This window comes from Pseudophryne corroboree, chromosome 8 (assembly GCF_028390025.1).
Source record: "Pseudophryne corroboree isolate aPseCor3 chromosome 8, aPseCor3.hap2, whole genome shotgun sequence".
NCBI classification, from domain to species: domain Eukaryota; kingdom Metazoa; phylum Chordata; class Amphibia; order Anura; family Myobatrachidae; genus Pseudophryne; species Pseudophryne corroboree.
The window spans coordinates 28,709,751-28,728,606 of NC_086451.1; the positions used below are offsets into that span (position 1 = coordinate 28,709,751).

At 45.7% G+C, this 18,856-nt stretch overlaps 1 protein-coding gene across 13 annotated transcripts in view; it reads left to right on the top strand.

Annotated features, from left to right (window-relative positions):
- GRIN1 (glutamate ionotropic receptor NMDA type subunit 1) overlaps positions 1-18,856 on the top strand; it is a 200,942-nt gene that overhangs the window by 106,360 nt on the left and 75,726 nt on the right. For all 13 annotated transcript variants that reach the window (XM_063936138.1, XM_063936140.1, XM_063936141.1 and 10 more), the window contains 5 exons: positions 1,103-1,230; positions 3,950-4,114; positions 6,876-6,994; positions 7,795-7,907; positions 9,232-9,380. In XM_063936138.1, coding sequence (XP_063792208.1) covers positions 1,103-1,230; positions 3,950-4,114; positions 6,876-6,994; positions 7,795-7,907; positions 9,232-9,380 — 674 coding nt within the window. The remainder of the gene's footprint in view (positions 1-1,102; positions 1,231-3,949; positions 4,115-6,875; positions 6,995-7,794; positions 7,908-9,231; positions 9,381-18,856) is intronic.

An 18,856-nucleotide genomic window follows, 5' to 3' on the forward strand; every position in this document is an offset into this window, starting at 1 on the left:
CTGTAAGTCTGTATAGCCACCCCCCAGTCACTGTCCAATACATTCCTGAGATCATGTACCTCATGCGCTATTGCGATTTTGTGCGCACACACCGTGGAGCACGTGCGCTGTGCAACGATTCAGTGACTTGGGGGTCTATTTACTAAGCAGTGATAAGAGCGGAGAAGTGAGCCAGTGGAGAAGTTGCCCATGGCAACCAATCAGCACTGAAGTAACATCTATAATTTGCATACTATAAAATTATACAGAACTGCTGATTGGTTGATGGGGCAACTTCTCCACTGGCTCACTTCTCCACTCTTATGACTGCTTAGTAAATGTCCCTCTTAGACACATGCGCAGCTGAGAAACATTGACCGTTTGCGAAAATATCAGCATTGCACCCGCTTCAGATTGGGGCCATCAGGCTTAAATTAACCATGACAGTGACGAGAGATGGGCGTTACCTGTGTCACCTTTTGTGTGTTGGAAGATTTCCTCACTTTGGCCCCTAGACATCCACAAGTGCAGCTGAAAAGTGCAAAGAAGTATAGGCATATATAAGTATATGGCATCGACAGGCCACAAAGCAAATTTGGGGGGTGACCTTAGTTTCCCTAAGCTAGTCTGGGCATGGGCGGCCAAGCCCCAAGCAACAATCCCATAACACAAATATAATTTGCCTATTTCACTTCAGTGCGGTAGGAAGTGACTAATCCACACAGCAACGCCCCATGTCCGCACAGGACCCCTCAGCCAGTGCCGGGTTTTACACCCGTGCAGATGCCACCACCTTGTCTGCAATATACTTAAAAATGTGTATATTCCCCCCAATGCAGAGCAGTACGCATCGCCAGATGCAGCCATATCTGGCCTGTAACTTATACGCCTGGCTTGCTACTTGTCATCATCATTGGCGATTACTTACACCCGCGCTATACTAGGAGTGAGATATCTAACACAACAAGATTGCAAGCTCAGCTGAGCAGAGGGACGGGGACTGGTTCTCCTTAATAAATACACACAATGCAGTCATCCTGATCCGGAATTAGATGGCAGGGCTTCTGTAAGGTGGGCGCTGCTGCGTTGGTTCGTTGTCACATCTCTCTCTCTGTGTTGTTAGGTCGCCCCACGGTACCACAATGCTGCTATGGCTTCTGCATTGACTTGTTACTCAAACTGGCCAAGGAAATGAGTTTCAATTATGAGTTCCACCTGGTGGCTGATGGGAAGTTTGGGACTCAGGAGCGGGTGAGTACTTTTGTCATGATTCAGTTCCCGACCGTTGGGATGGTAACTACATGCCATGTGACTGTTACCTGTTGTTTACCATAGGGTTACACAATTTTTGCACATCTGCCTATCCAGCAGTGATAAGCACAAGGTGATAACGCACCAGCCAATCATTACAGAGTTGAAAAATTACAGTTGAGAGCTGATTGGCTGGTGCATTATCATTTTGCACTTATCACTTCTCTGTCACTTCTTTATCCCTTCTCCAGGCTTAATAAATCTGCCTCATTATGCCACGTTACTTACCTTTCTCTAAATACACACCATCGCCCACACGTGGTCGGTGAGCAGTGAGCCTTATCACCACTTTGCTGTGTCGGGCTAATAACATCCAACATTCCAACAGTTGGGACTATTGCACAGTCCTTTGGAATCGGGACTGTTCCACCTAAATAGGGACAGTTCAGAAGTATATTTGCATATGAATTATGAGTCTATTGCACTAGTTTTTACGCATTTCTACATCCACTAACAATACCACTAATTTGTACATTGGCCGTTACAAAACTGGCATTTAAAAATGAAGTCCCTCCAGTTTTCCAAAATCTGTCCCTTGGGCAGCTGACACGATCACAGACAATCTTGTCAAGTGAACATACATATTGCACCAGGGGGGTCATTCCGAGTTGTTCGCTCGTTGCCGATTTTCGCTATGCTGCGATTTGTGGCTAATTGTGCATGCGCAAGGCACGCAGGGCGCATGCGCTTAGTTAATTAACTAAAAACTTAGCAGTTTTGCTGTGGCTTCTGCGGCGCTTTTCAGTCGCTCTGCTGATCGGTGAGTGATTAACAGGAAAGGGGCGTTTCTGGGAGGTAACTCAGCGTTTTCCCGGCGTTTGCAAAAAAACGCAGGCGTGTCAAGGAAAAACGCGGGAGTGTCTGGAGAAACGGGGGAGTGGCTGGCCGAACGCAGGGCGTGTTTGTGACGTCAAACCTGGAACGAAACGGCCTGAGCTAATCGCAATCTGTGAGTAGGTCTGGAGCTACTCAGAAACTGCTAAGAATTTTCTATTCGCAATTCAGCTAATCTTTCGTTCGCTATTCTGCTCTGCTAAGGTACACTCCCAGAGGGCGGCGGCCTAGCATGTGCAATGCTGCTAAAATCTGCTAGCGAGCGAACAACTCGGAATGAGGGCCCATGTGTTGTCTATCTAAGGGGGTAATTCAGACCTGAAAATTTAGCACATCTACGATCATTTACTCTGACATGCGGCGGGGACGCCCAGCACAGGGCTAGTCCGCCCGCATGTCTGGCTCTGCCTCCCTCCCCCGCAAGGGTGCAAAAGTATCGCACAGCGGCGCTGCTTTTGCACCCGGCGGGTAGCTCCCTGCCTGCGCAGCCCCTGCGCGCTGGCAGGGGGCTACCCGCTGCGTCCTGAGTCACAGCGGCTGCGGACAATGGTCCGGACACGCCTGCGTTGTCCGAACCGCACCTTGACAACGGCATTCTAACGCCATTGGCACACCACCTTCCGCAACCGCCTCTGCTTGTAAATCAGGCACAGGCGATCACAGCCCAGAGATGCTATTAGCATCTCATTGGGCTCCCGGGGTGCGCACTAGCAGTGCGGCCGCTGCGCATGCACACTCCACAAAAAGATGTTGCTGCAGCGATCCAGTCTGAATTACCCCCATAGACCATGGTGGCCTATCTTAAACCCACTTATGTCCGATATCTATCTATTGAGTATTGGTGGTTGCAGGTTGGGTGGATGAGGGGACTGTATCAGCGAGTGTTATCATACTGAGGCCCAGATTTGTCAAGCCTTGGAGAATGATAAATAGCACGGTGGTAAAGTACCAGCCAATCAGCTCCTAGCTGTCATATTTCAAACACAACCTGTGATATAACAGCTAGGAGCTGATTGGTTGAGACTTTACCACCGTGCAATTTATCACTCTCTAAGGCTTGATAAATCTAGGCATTTAGGGGGACATTTACTAAGCAGTGATAAGAGTGGAGAAGTGAGAAAGTGGAGAAGTTGCCCACGGCAACCAATCAACACTGAAGTAACATCTATAATTTGCATACTATAAAATTATACAGAGCTGCTGATTGGCTGATGGGGCAACTTCTCCCCTGATTCACTTCTCCGCTCTTATCACTGCTTAGTAAATGTCCCCCTAAGTTTTAAAACTCGTTGCGTATGATAAATGATGCTCCAGCCAATCAGCTTCCACTGTAAATGCCATTTTTTCAAACACATGACAGGAGCTGATTGGCTGGAACACCAGTCATCATACGCAATGATTTTTAAACTGGTAAGATAAAACTCATTGATAAATCAGCCCCTCGGTATGTTTCTGAATGCATGTGATGGTTAGGGATGGTAAATGCTACACAACGGGCACCTAGCGGCAGTGTGTACGGGAGATATTCTGCATATACACAGCAGGGATCTGGACTAACGGCAGTACAGTCATTGCACGTGACGTGTGTGTGGGTCCGTCTTTAAATGACTGTCCCCTCGTCTCATCCACTTGTCAGATTATAGGCAGCTGCCCGTGGATTAATCTGGGATAATATCGGAGGAATTCACTTCAGGCTCATCTCTGCCATTCCCACAGATGCTTCCACTTGCACATCTATAATCATCTTACATAAATCTGATAACAGCGTCTCTTTAGCAGCCAGCCTCTGAGACGCGGATAAACGGTGTCCTCCGTGTAATTCCAGGTTAACAACAGTAACAAGAAAGAATGGAACGGGATGATGGGCGAGCTGTTGAGCGGTCAGGCCGACATGATCGTGGCTCCCTTAACCATCAACAACGAGCGAGCGCAATACATCGAATTCTCCAAGCCCTTCAAATATCAGGGGCTCACCATCCTCGTGAAAAAGGTGCGTTTGTGTCAGGGAATGCTGGGATTTGTAGTTACACAGGACGGGTTGCCTATCCCCCCCTGCTCAACGTATTTACCAGTGTCTGTCAGGAGCTAGCATTGGCCGATGGGCAGGGGCGTATTTGAGGAGTGGGCCTGTGTGCAGTCTCCAACCAAGCTCCTTCCTCTCTAGCAGCCAGGGGCATTGCAGTTCCAGTATACTAACTCTGAGCACTAGGTGGTGTGCAGGTCTCCAGGAAAATGGTGCAGCGGCCATTTTCCCGGAGATTTTTCCTACTGCCCATGTGCAAACACCAGTAAAATGGCCACTACGCCATTTTGCCAGTGATTTTTGCCAAGTGTTGCCGCTGATGCGGAACTCCGAAGAGGTAAGTATTGAAAAAACAGGTGCAGGGTGTGCAGTGTGGGCCCCGGGGGCCGGTGTACATTACACCCCTGGTGCCCATTATAGAAACGCCACTGCTGATGGGACTTGTAGTCCTGGAAAGGCTTGCCGGCTTGTTACATGGGTCCTATTGTCATCTATTCCTTGATAATTACATGTTTTTCTCTGCGATGTGAAGAAAACGTGTAATTAATGGTGTAATATAAATATAACCAAAGATGGGTCTGACTGATGCCAGGTGGTGGGGGGGACAATGACTGTCTAGATCAGCGGTGGCCAACCTGTGGCTCTTGAGCCACATGTGGCTCTTTCTTTCTTCAAATGTGGCTCCTAACACACAAAGTCACATGACCACAACAGATCCGGTAACCACTGCTCTCCAGAAAAACACGTAGCAGCACTACGGGGACTTAGAACTGAGGGAGCCAAATACTAGAGATGAGACACCCACCAGCCAACAGAGGACACATAAGGGGTTGCTGCAGTGGCATGAATTGGGGGAAGCTGAAGTGACACATGAGGGTGCTGGCTGAAGTGACAGCAGGGTGCTGGCTGAAGTGACAAGAGGGTGCTGGTTGGAGTGACAAGAGGGGGCTGGTTGGAGTGACACATGGGGGAGCTGAAGTGTATTATGTGAATCTGGATCTTTTATATATATATATTATGTGGATCTGGCTTTTACAATTATTTTATGTGGAAGTGGCTTTTGTTCAATGTATTTTATGTTGTATCTGGCTTTTTCAATGTATTTTATACCAGGGGCGTGGCCTAGAAGGCACAAGGCCACACCCCATTTTTGCATGTGCGCTTTCGGCTCGAAGTCGGCTCTTTGACGCACCTAACACATTTTTTGGGGCTCTTTGTCTCTGACTGGTTGGCCACCCCTGGTCTAGATGCAGTGGGAGGAAATGTATTTATGGAGACAAAGGGCCGCACCCGCCAAGCATCTGGGAAATTCTTTGTAAAATGTCCTTTGTACTATGTAGTAGATAAATCGTCATGCCAACTGCAGGTTTCACCAGGCAAAAGCTTTGAAGAAGGGTGCAACAGACAACCAATCGCAGGCCCCCCTCACTAGCGCCGTAAGCTCGCCCCTCATCAAACGCTTTCTGCTGCGCCAATCACCTGTATAAACCAGCAGCTGCCAGTGGATGCCGGTCAACTGCGGAAACACTGACATAACAGACTACTGCATAATAACGCAGCGCGCTCTGCAGACATTCCATTTGCTCCATACTTTGTAAATAAGATAAAGGAGTTTACCACAAAACGTATCTCTGCTCCTGAATAAATAGACCCTTTCATAGAGTTTTAAATGGATGAAAATACACGCACGCCGTGGCTGTAACACTATGCAGAGCTAGTGCAAAGTGTTCTGCTGCCTGTCACTAGCAGAGCCTGCGCAGTGTTCTAAGGACCGCCACTAGCACTAACAGAACTTGTGCAGAGCTTTCACAGGCATGTCACTAGCACTAGCAGAGCATGGACAGAGCTCTTTAGGGCCTGTAACTAGCACTAGCAGAGCTTGTGCAGAGCTTTCTAGGGCCTGTCACTAGCACTAACAGAACTTGTGCAGAGCTTTCTAGGTACTGTCACTAGCACTAACAGAACTTGTGCAGAGCTTTATAGGGCCAACACGAGCACTAACAGAACTTGTGCAGAGCTTTCTAGGGACTGTCACTAGCACTAACAGAACTTGTGCAGAGCTTTCTAGGGACTGTCACTAGCACTAACAGAACTTGTGCAGAGCTTTCTAGGGACTGTCACTAGCATAACTTGTGAGGAGCTTTCTAGAGACTGTCACTAGCACTAACAGAACTTGTGCAGAGCTTTCTAGAGACTGTCACTAGCACTAACAGAACTTGTGCAGAGCTTTCTAGGGCCTGTCACTAGCACTAACACAACTTGTGCAGAGCTTTTTAGGGCCATCACGAGCACTAGCATAACTTGTGTAGAGCTTTCTAGGGCCTGTCACTAGCACTAACACAACTTGTGCAGAGCTTTCTAGGGACTGTCACTAGCACTAACACAACTTGTGTAGAGCTTTCTAGGGCCATCACTAGCACTAACACAACTTGTGCAGAGCTTTCTAGGGACTGTCACTAGCACTAACAGAACTTGTGCAGAGCTTTCTAGGGACTGTCACTAGCACTAACAGAACTTATGAAGAACTTTCTGCTGCCTACTACCGTTGGAGGCTGCCTGAGGCTCAGGCGGCATTTTGTCAATATGGGTAGCCTGACCAGGCCATGTGTAAGCTCGGACTCTCAGCCCTTTTGGCAATAACCAGGACTGCCTGTTGTCTGATTGGCTATTATCAGACCACGTGTGATGTTGAAGATAAACACGAAGCTTGTTGTGTCCTTCCCTGCAGGAAATACCCAGGAGTACACTGGACTCATTCATGCAGCCCTTTCAGAGCACCCTCTGGCTGCTGGTGGGACTCTCTGTCCATGTTGTGGCTGTCATGTTGTATCTGCTGGATCGATTCAGGTCAGTATTGTGCATCGTGTGTTTCATTTTTCATCCTTCTAAGATGCATAGCCCTGGACCGGTGGCAAAAATAGGGACCGCTGCTTCCAATGATAGATGCTTGACGTATACTGACTGCACATTTAGATAACACTGCACTGGCCAGGTTCCAACTGTCCATTTTTTCCAACAGTGGCACCCCGACCCTAACATCTCACCTAGCATTGCAGGGAAAGCTCCAGACGCGGACACCAACTATCTCCCTGCAGGAATGTCACTTCCAAACCCTGCCTCTGCATCAATCCAAAGTGATTTGCCCAAGGTTGCAAGGAATCTTCTCTGGGGGGGACAGATGTATTAAGCCTGGAGAAGTGATAAACCAGTGATAAGTGCAAGTTGATAACGCACCATCCAATCAGCTCCTAACTGTAAATTTACATATTGGAGCTGATTGGCTGGTGCATTATCACCTTGCACTTATCACTGCTTTATCACTTCTCCAGGCTTAATACATCTGCCCCTGGGTTTTTGAAGCGGGTACATCAGTATGTTTCTCTGGGCTTCAAACTACAGAGCCGCTCCTAAGACTAAGGAGCATATGTATCAAAGTTTGGAGATAAAGTACCAGCCAATCAGCTCCTATCTGCCATTGTATAGGCTGTGCTTTAAAAATAACAGTTAGGAGCTGATTGGCTGGTACTTTATCTCTGTCCACTTTATCTCCATCCAAGTCCCTTTATCTCTAGATACACGGATGTTGATTTTTATGGCGTCAAACAATCTACTCTGTTCCTGACGCGTTATCATTTTTCTCTTTCCAGTCCATTTGGTCGTTTTAAAGTGAACACAGAGGAGGAAGAGGAAGATGCCCTCACTCTGTCCTCTGCTATGTGGTTCTCCTGGGGCGTCTTGTTGAACTCTGGTATTGGAGAAGGTATGCTCAATCTACCCCTTGTCTGCTTATCATACCGAGAACAATTCCAGATCCTATTATCTTAGGGACCATTTATTATCTCTTCGTGTTGTATGTCTGCTGTCCTTTTGTCACCTGTCTCTGCTTGCTCCTCCATGTCATGGTCAGCTATGTCCCACAGACAGGCCCTGTGGCTGGATTATATGTTGGGTAAAGGAAACTACAGTTTGTGTAGATCTCATTGTTAACCAAAAACTACAGTCACCCCATCATTTCCAGCCACACTGCATAGAGAATGAGATCCCATTCCAGGACCCTAATGTAGAAGCCCCTCAGCCAATCCCCACTCATCTCTGGGCATTGGAGCTGTGGTCCCCACCTGGCATCTCAACATGTCTGAAAGTTCCAAGCCCTCAGGGTTCTCCTCTATCAGGAAGGTACTCCTAGAGCTAAATAGATCCGGAACCTCCGTTTAGTCCATAAATCATGTGATCCACCAGGCCAGAAGATGGGGACACTGATCCGCTGGGCCCTTCTAGTTGCCACTCTCCAATATAAAAGCATTCATCAAAATTAATGAGAAGGGCCTAGATCCCAGTGGTATTGTGGGTTATCATGGGCAATTGTCCTGGTTGACACAAGATGGGGTAGTAGTTGCAGCCTCTACAATCCCTGCTCCAATAATTTCTATCATGCCCACAGTAAACTGACCACAAGGGGACAGAGATGTGGAACCACTGAACCAATACAATAGAGAGACAACACGTTTCTCCAAGTTTGCTTGCTGTTGTATTCCGCCCACACACAAATTTACTTTTACAGCACTATAGGAAACATTATTTTGACTCCAAGATGAAATCTTATTTCCAAATTCTGTAGTCACATCACAAAACTAATAAACTCATAGCACGTCCCATGGTTCTTATAAATGATCACCTACCACATTGACATGCATTATCAGCTGTTCTCTCTCCAGTTCTGTTCCTTCATAAAGCTGATCATACCTAGGGCAGGATGTACTAACGTGAAAATGAGGGCAAAACTGCTGTTTTGGAGTTTTGACCGCATTTAAAATATGTATCAAGCTATGGAAAGCAATACTTTCCAGAGCTTGGACCTGGTAGGCAATGCCATCTGTAGATGGTGCTGCCTAATATAGGCCTATGGACTTCTTATGGCATTCTTCTCTGAGAGGGAGCAATCGGATACCTCCCAATGTCCCCTGCAGTACATATTAATAATGCGTCCAAAACTCAGAAAATAGCATTTTGAAGTTTTGGAAGCATTTTCACTTTTGTAAATCCCGCCCTTAGTCTTTATGACAGTAATGTTGTTTTTTTCACAGGGGCACCAAGAAGTTTCTCCGCTCGGATCCTCGGGATGGTGTGGGCCGGATTTGCTATGATCATTGTAGCTTCCTACACTGCCAACCTGGCTGCCTTCCTGGTGCTGGACAGGCCAGAGGAGAGGATAACAGGAATAAATGATCCCCGGGTTAGTACATGGGCCATTGGTTTCAACTGCAAAGGACACATGGGGTCTATTTAGCATTAATCACATATTCACTGCGATCTGGGCACGTTTAGAGCACCCAGAATCACATTGCAGTATGCAATTACACTGGTACAGTATCATTTATCATGTAGCAACCACAGGGACAGGGAAGCCCGTCCCTGCAATGTGCTCTGAGTGGAAGCAGGACTCCTGCACATGTATGGTCCCGCTGACCATGATGGGTTCCAGAAGATCCCTCTCCCAAGTGTGTAGCCAATAGCCTCTGAACAGAGCACTAGGAATCAGTGGAACCTGAACAGGGCACTAGGAATCAGTGGAACCTGAACAGAGCACTAGGAATCAGTAGAACCTGGGCAGAGCACTAGGAATCAGTGGAACCTGGGCAAAGCACTCGGAATCAGTGGAACCTGAACAGAGTACAGGTTGAGTATCCCTTATCCAAAATGCTTGGGACCAGAGGAATTTTGGATATCGGATTTTTCTGTATTTTGGAATAATTGCATACCATAACGAGATATTATGGTGATGGGACCTAAATCTAAGCACAGAATGCATTTATGTTTCATATATACCATATACACACAGCCTGAAGGTCATTTTAGCCAATATTTTTTATAACTTTGTGCATTAGACAAAGTGTGTGTACATTCACAGAATTCATTTATGTGTCATATACACCTTATACACACAGTCTGAAGTTCATTTAATACAATATTTTTAATAACTTTGAGTATTAAACAAAGTTTGTGTACACTGAGCCATCAAAAAACAAAGGTTTCACTATCTCAGTCTCACTCAAAAAAGTCCGTATTTCGGAATATTCCGTATTTCGGAATATTTGGATATGGGATACTCAACCTGTACGAGGAATCCGTGGAACCTGAACAGAGCACTAGGAATCAGTGGAACCTGAACAGAGCACTAGGAATCAGTGGAACCTGCACAGAGCACTACCAATCAGTGGAACCTGAACAGAGCACTAAGCATCAGTGGAACCTGAACAGAGCAGTAGGCATAAGTGGAACCTGAACAGAGCACTAAGCATCAGTGGAACCTGAACAGAGCACTAAGCATCAGTGGAACCTGAACAGAACACTAGGCACCTGGGCAGAGCCCTAGTAATCAGTGGAACCTGAGCAGAGCACTAGGAATCAGTGGAACCTGAACAGAGCACTAGGAATCAGTGGAACCTGAACAGAGCACTAGGAATCAGTGGAACCTGAGCAGAGCACTAGGAATCAGTGGAACCTGAACAGAGCACTAGGAATCAGTGGAACCTGAACAGAGCACTATGAATTAGTGAAATATGAACAGAGCACTAGGAATCAGTGGAACCTGGGTAGAGTCCTAGGAATCAGTGGAACTTGAACAGAGCACTAGGAATCAGTGGAACCTGAACAGAGCACTAGGCACCAGTGGAACATGAACAGAGCACTAGGCATCAGTGGAACCTGAACAGAGCACTAGGCATCAGTGGAACCTGAACAGAGCACTAGGCATTAGTGGAACCTGAACAGAGCACTAGGAATCAGTGGAACCTGAACAGAGCACTAGGCATCAGTGGAACCTGGCCAGAGCCCCAGGAATCAGTGGAACCTGAACAGAGCACTAGGCATCAGTGGAACCTGAACAGAGCCCCAGGAATCAGTGGAACCTGAACAGAGCACTAGGCATCAGTGGAACCTGAACAGAGCACTAGGCATCAGTAGAACCTGAACAGAGCACTAGGAATCAGTGGAACCTGAACAGAGCACTAGGCATCAGTGGAACCTGAACAGAGCACTAAGCATCAGTGGAACCTGAACAGAGCACTAGGCATCAGTGGAACCTGAACAGAGCACTAGGAATCAGTGGAACCTGAACAGAGCACTAGGCATCAGTGGAACCTGAACAGAGCACTAAGCATCAGTGGAACCTGAACAGAGCACTAGGCATCAGTGGAACCTGAACAGAGCACTAGGCATCAGTGGAACCTGAACAGAGCACTAGGCATTAGTGGAACCTGAACAGAGCACTAGGCATCAGTGGAACCTGAACAGAGCACTAGGCATCAGTGGAACCTGGGCAGAGCATTCGGAATCAGTGGAACCTGAACAGAGCACTAGGAATCAGTGGAACCTGAACAGAGCAGTAGGCATCAGTGGAACCTGAACAGAGCACTAAGCATCAGTGGAACCTGAACAGAGCACTAAGCATCAGTGGAACCTGAACAGAGCCCCAGGAATCAGTGGAACCTGAACAGAGCACTAGGCATCAGTGGAACCTGAACAGAGCACTAAGGCAAACCTCCACCTTTCAGATCAGTTGGAAGGTAACTGTAAATGAACTATTCTGAATAAACAGCATAATGTATCGTGTGCCCGACTGAGTGGCATTTGCCTTTTAAATAAAAGTATGTAAATATGTGCTGAGGTCTGTAGAAGAAGAAGGATGACCTTAGCACTGCCTGATACAGAATATAAACAGGTGTGGCCATTTAGTGAACAGTTAATATACTATATACCCACACAGCAGACACAAGATAACACAATCAGACTTCTCTTCAGATAAAACTAATACATTGATTGCACTCTCATTAGTGCTTAGCATAGTGTCACATTGACCAGCTGTGATACTATATTGGTAACATAGGGGTCTATGTACTAAGCCAGAGGTTCTCAAACTCGGTCCTCGGGGGCCCACACAGTGCATGTTTTGCAGGTAACCCAGCAGGTGCACAGGTGTATTAATTACTCACTGACACATTTTAAAAGGTCCACAGGTGGAGCTAATTATTTCACTTGCGATTCTGTGAGGAGACCTGCAAAACATGCACTGTGTGTGCCCCCGAGGACCGAGTTTGAGAACCTCTGTACTAAGCCTTGGAGAGAGATAAAGTGGACGGAGATAAAGTACCAGCCAGTCAGCGTACCAGCCACGTTACAGGCTGTATTAGAACAATGACAGAAGCTGGTTGACTTGTGCTTTATCTCTCCAAGGCTTAGTACATAGTAGGGATGGCCATTGACCATCGATTTTTCAAAATCATCGATGGTCTATGACCGATGTTAACTACTTTTACCATCGATGGGGGAGAACCAGATGGTTTCCCGCCATCGATGTTAAAGCGTTATCAAATATCTTTTTTTTAATCTTTCAAGGTGTCAGAGACACGGAGCATAACCCCATCCCCTGACACCTGTGAAGTCACGCCCCTGGGCTCCGATTGGCCCGCGACTAACTTAATATTAAAGTAAGGGTTACCATCGATGATAAAATCCATCGATGGTTCCCTTACAGATGGTTTCCATCGAGGTTATCAATTGATGGTACCATTGATGGTTACCATCGATGATAACCCACCGATGGCCATCCCTAGTACATAGACCCCATAATGTGAGGAAATACACTGCTCAAAAAAATAAAGGGAACACTAAAATAACACATCCTAGATCTGAATGAATGAAATATTCTTATTAGATACTTTGTTCTTTACATAGTTGAATGTGCTGACAATAAAATCACACAAAAATTATCAATGGAAATCAAATTTATTAACCCATGGAGGTCTGGATTTGGAGTTACCCTCAAAATTAAAGTGGAAAAACACACTACAGGCTGATCCAACTTTGATGTAATGTCCTTAAAACAAGTCAAAATGAGGCTCAGTAGAGTGTGTGGCCTCCACGTGCCTGTATGACCTCCCTACAACGCCTGGGCATGCTCCTGATGAGGTGGCGGATGGTCTCCTGAGGGATCTCCTCCCAGACCTGGACTAAAGCATCCGCCAACTCCTGGACAGTCTGTGGTGCAACGTGGCATTGGTGGATGGAGCGAGACATGATGTCCCAGATGTGCTTAATTGGATTCAGGTGTGGGGAACTGGCGGGCCAGTCCATAGCATCAATGCCTTCGTCTTGCAGGAACTGCTGACACACTCCAGCGACATGAGGTCTTGCATTAGGAGGAACCCAGGGCCAACCGCACCAGCATATGGTCTCACAAGGGGTCTGAGGATCTCATCTCGGTACCTAATGCATACCTCCCAACATGACCCTCTCCAGGAGGGACAGAAGGCTCTGCTTCTGGACTTTTCTCATAATTTAGGATTGCCAGCACCTGTGTTGAACAGGTTAGTGGATAAGAAAGGAGTTACAGCACAGGTGATGGCAATCAAAAATTAAGAGGGAAGTCCAGGAGCAGAGCATTCTGTCCCTCCTGGAGAGGGTCATGTTGGGAGGTATGTAATGGCAGTCAGGTTACCTCTGGCAAGCACATGGAGGGCTGTGCGGCCCCCCAAAGGAATGCCACCCCACACCATTACTGACCCACTGCCAAACCGGTCATGCTGGAGGATGTTGCAGGCAGCAGAACGTTCTCCTTGGCGTCTCCAGACTGTCACGTGTGTCACATGTACTCAGTGAGAACCTGCTTTCGTCTGTGAAGAGCACAGGGTGCCAGTGGCGAATTTGCCAATCTTGGTGTTCTCTGGCAAATGCCAAACATCCTACACGGTGTTGGGCTGTAAGCACAACCCCCACCTGTGGGCGTCGGGCCCTCACACCACCCTCATGGAGTCTGTTTCTGATCGTTTGAGTAGACACATGCACATTTGTGGCTTGCTGGAGGTCATTTTGCAGGGCTCTGGCAGTGCTCCTCCTGTTCCTCCTTGCACAAAGGCGGAGGTAGCGGTCCTGCTGCGGGGTTGTTGCCCTCCTACGGCCTCCTCCATGTCTCCTGATGTACTGGCCTGTCTCCTGGTAGTGCCCCCATGCTCTGGACACTACGCTGACAGACACAGCAAACCTTCTTGCCACAGCTCGCAGTGATGTGCCATCCTGGATGAGCTGCACTACCTGAGCCACTTGTGTGGGTTGTAGGGAGGTCATACAGGCACGTGGAGGCCACACACACTACTGAGCCTCATTTTGACTTGTTTTAAGGACATTACATCAAAGTTGGATCAGCCTGTAGTGTGTTTTTCCACTTTAATTTTGAGGGTGACTCCAAATCCAGACCTCCATGGGTTAATAAATTTGATTTCCATTGATAATTTTTGTGTGATTTTGTTGTCAGCACATTCAACTATGTAAAGAACAAAGTATTTAATAAGAATATTTCATTCATTCAGATCTAGGATGTATTATTTTAGTGTTCCCTTTATTTTTTTGAGCAGTGTATATGTATGCATCTGTTCACTTTATCTCTACAAAAATGAGGTCCTTGGATGAAATGTATATATATGGCTTCTCTGAGGCTGATTAAGATATATCCCAGGAGATATCCCAGGAGCTGCGTCTTTGTACACGGGCTGTGTGAAATGATGCTAAAGCCGCAGGAGGCGTATTAAGTAGAGATGAGCGGGTTCGGTTCCTCGGAAACCGAACCCGCCCGAACTTCAGTTTTTTTTACACGGGTCCGAGCGACTCGGATCTTCCCGCCTTGCTCGGTTAACCCGAGCGCGCCCGAACGTCATCATCCCGCTGTCGGATTCTCGCGAGGCTCGGATTCTATCGCGAGACTCGGATTCTATATAAGGAGCCGCGCGTCGCCGCCATTTTCACACGTGCATTGAGATTGATAGGGAGAGGACGTGGCTGGCGTCCTCTCCATTTATAGAGAGTGAGACTACTAGAGTAGAGAGAGACACAGTATTATTTACTTTAGTAATTTTGGGGAGCATTAGGAGGAGTACTACTACTTGCTGAAGTGATAGTGTGACTGTATATCTGACTTGTGGGGGAGACAGTGGGGAGCAGTTAGAGTCTGAGAGCAGGAGTACATATTTTAACGTACAGTGCACACTTTTGCTGGCACTCTGCTGCCAGAGTGCCACACTGCCATTGTGACCACACTGACCACCAGTATATATTGTGATTGTCTGCTTAGGAGTACTACTTGCAAGTTGCTGATAGTGTGACCAGTGACCTGACCACCAGTTTAATTAATCACCACCAGTTTAATATATATATATATATATATATATATATATATATATATATAAATAAAATTGTATATAATATATATATAATTGTATATGTATACCACCTACCCGTATTTTTTTTTTTTTCTTTCTTCTTGATACATACTACTATAGTAGCTTACTGTAGCAGTCTGCGGTGCTGCTGAGCTGACAGTGTCCAGCAGGTCCGTCATCAGTCATTACATAATAAATATATATACCTGTGCGGCTGCAGTACTAGTGATATTATATATATATATATATTAATTTCATCTCATTATCATCCAGTCTATATTAGCAGCAGACACAGTATGGTAGTCCACGGCTGTAGCTACCTCTGTGTCGGCAGTCGCTGGTCCATCCATAATTGTATACCACCTACCCGTGGTTTTTTTTTTTCTTTCTTCTTGATACATACTACTATAGTAGCTTACTGTAGCAGTCTGCGGTGCTGCTGAGCTGACAGTGTCCAGCAGGTCCGTCATCAGTCATTACATAATAAATATATATACCTGTGCGGCTGCAGTACTAGTGATATTATATATATATATATATATATATATATTAATTTCATCTCATTATCATCCAGTCTATATTAGCAGCAGACACAGTACGGTAGTCCACGGCTGTAGCTACCTCTGTGTCGGCAGTCGCTGGTCCATCCATAATTGTATACCACCTACCCGTGGTTTTTTTTTTTCTCTTTCTTCTTGATACATACTACTATAGTAGCTTACTGTAGCAGTCTGCGGTGCTGCTGAGCTGACAGTGTCCAGCAGGTCCGTCATCAGTCATTACATAATAAATATATATACCTGTGCGGCTGCAGTACTAGTGATATTATATATATATATATATATATATTAATTTCATCTCATTATCATCCAGTCTATATTAGCAGCAGACACAGTACGGTAGTCCACGGCTGTAGCTACCTCTGTGTCGGCAGTCGCTGGTCCATCCATAATTGTATACCACCTACCCGTGGTTTTTTTTTTCTCTTTCTTCTTGATACATACTACTATAGTAGCTTACTGTAGCAGTCTGCGGTGCTGCTGAGCTGACAGTGTCCAGCAGGTCCGTCATCAGCCATTACATAATAAATATATATACCTGTCCGGCTGCAGTACTAGTGATAATATATATATATATATATATTAATTTCATCTCATTATCATCCAGTCTATATTAGCAGCAGACACAGTACGGTAGTCCACGGCTGTAGCTACCTCTGTGTCGGCAGTCGCTGGTCCATCCATAATTGTATACCACCTACCCGTGGTTTTTTTTTTCTCTTTCTTCTTGATACATACTACTATAGTAGCTTACTGTAGCAGTCTGCGGTGCTGCTGAGCTGACAGTGTCCAGCAGGTCCGTCATCAGTCATTACATAATAAATATATATACCTGTCCGGCTGCAGTACTAGTGATATTATATATATATATATATTAATTTCATCTCATTATCATCCAGTCTATATTAGCAGCAGACACAGTACGGTAGTCCACGGCTGTAGCTACCTCTGTGTCGGCAGTCGCTGGTCCATCCATAATTGTATACCACCTACCCGTGGTTTTTTTTTTTCTCTTTCTTCTTGATACATACTACTATAGTAGCTTACTGTAGCAGTCTGCGGTGCTGCTGAGCTGACAGTGTCCAGCAGGTCCGTCATCAGTCATTACATAATAAATATATATACCTGTCCGGCTGCAGTACTAGTGATATTATATATATATATATATATATATTAATTTCATCTCATTATCATCCAGTCTATATTAGCAGCAGACACAGTACGGTAGTCCACGGCTGTAGCTACCTCTGTGTCGGCAGTCGCTGGTCCATCCATAATTGTATACCACCTACCCGTGGTTTTTTTTTTCTCTTTCTTCTTGATACATACTACTATAGTAGCTTACTGTAGCAGTCTGCGGTGCTGCTGAGCTGACAGTGTCCAGCAGGTCCGTCATCAGTCATTACATAATAAATATATATACCTGTGCGGCTGCAGTACTAGTGATATTATATATATATATATATATATATTAATTTCATCTCATTATCATCCAGTCTATATTAGCAGCAGACACAGTACGGTAGTCCACGGCTGTAGCTACCTCTGTGTCGGCAGTCGCTGGTCCATCCATAATTGTATACCACCTACCCGTGGTTTTTTTTTTCTCTTTCTTCTTGATACATACTACTATAGTAGCTTACTGTAGCAGTCTGCGGTGCTGCTGAGCTGACAGTGTCCAGCAGGTCCGTCATCAGTCATTACATAATAAATATATATACCTGTCCGGCTGCAGTACTAGTGATATTATATATATATATATATATATTGATTTCATCTCATTATCATCCAGTCTATATTAGCAGCAGACACAGTACGGTAGTCCACGGCTGTAGCTACCTCTGTGTCGGCAGTCGCTGGTCCATCCATAATTGTATACCACCTACCCGTGGTTTTTTTTTTCTCTTTCTTCTTGATACATACTACTATAGTAGCTTACTGTAGCAGTCTGCGGTGCTGCTGAGCTGACAGTGTCCAGCAGGTCCGTCATCAGTCATTACATAATAAATATATATACCTGTCCGGCTGCAGTACTAGTGATATTATATATATATATATATATTGATTTCATCTCATTATCATCCAGTCTATATTAGCAGCAGACACAGTACGGTAGTCCACGGCTGTAGCTACCTCTGTGTCGGCAGTCGCTGGTCCATCCATAATTGTATACCACCTACCCGTGGTTTTTTTTTTCTCTTTCTTCTTGATACATACTACTATAGTAGCTTACTGTAGCAGTCTGCGGTGCTGCTGAGCTGACAGTGTCCAGCAGGTCCGTCATCAGTCATTACATAATAAATATATATACCTGTCTGGCTGCAGTACTAGTGATATTATATATATATATATATATATATATATATTAATTTCATCTCATTATCATCCAGTCTATATTAGCAGCAGACACAGTACGGTAGTCCACGGCTGTAGCTACCTCTGTGTCGGCAGTCGCTGGTCCATCCATAAGTATACTAGTATCCATCCATCTCCATTGTTTACCTGAGGTGCCTTTTAGTTGTGCCTATTAAAATATGGAGAACAAAAATGTTGAGGTTCCAAAATTAGGGAAAGATCAAGATCCACTTCCACCTCGTGCTGAAGCTGCTGCCACTAGTCATGGCCGAGACGATGAAATGCCAGCAACGTCATCTGCCAAGGCCGATGCCCAATGTCATAGTACAGAGCATGTAAAATCCAAAACACCAAATATCAGTAAAAAAAGGACTCCAAAATCTAAAATAAAATTGTCGGAGGAGAAGCGTAAACTTGCCAATATGCCATTTACCACACGGAGTGGCAAGGAACGGCTGAGGCCCTGGCCTATGTTCATGGCTAGTGGTTCAGCTTCACATGAGGATGGAAGCACTCAGCCTCTCGCTAGAAAAATGAAAAGACTCAAGCTGGCAAAAGCACCTTAAAGAACTGTGCGTTCTTCC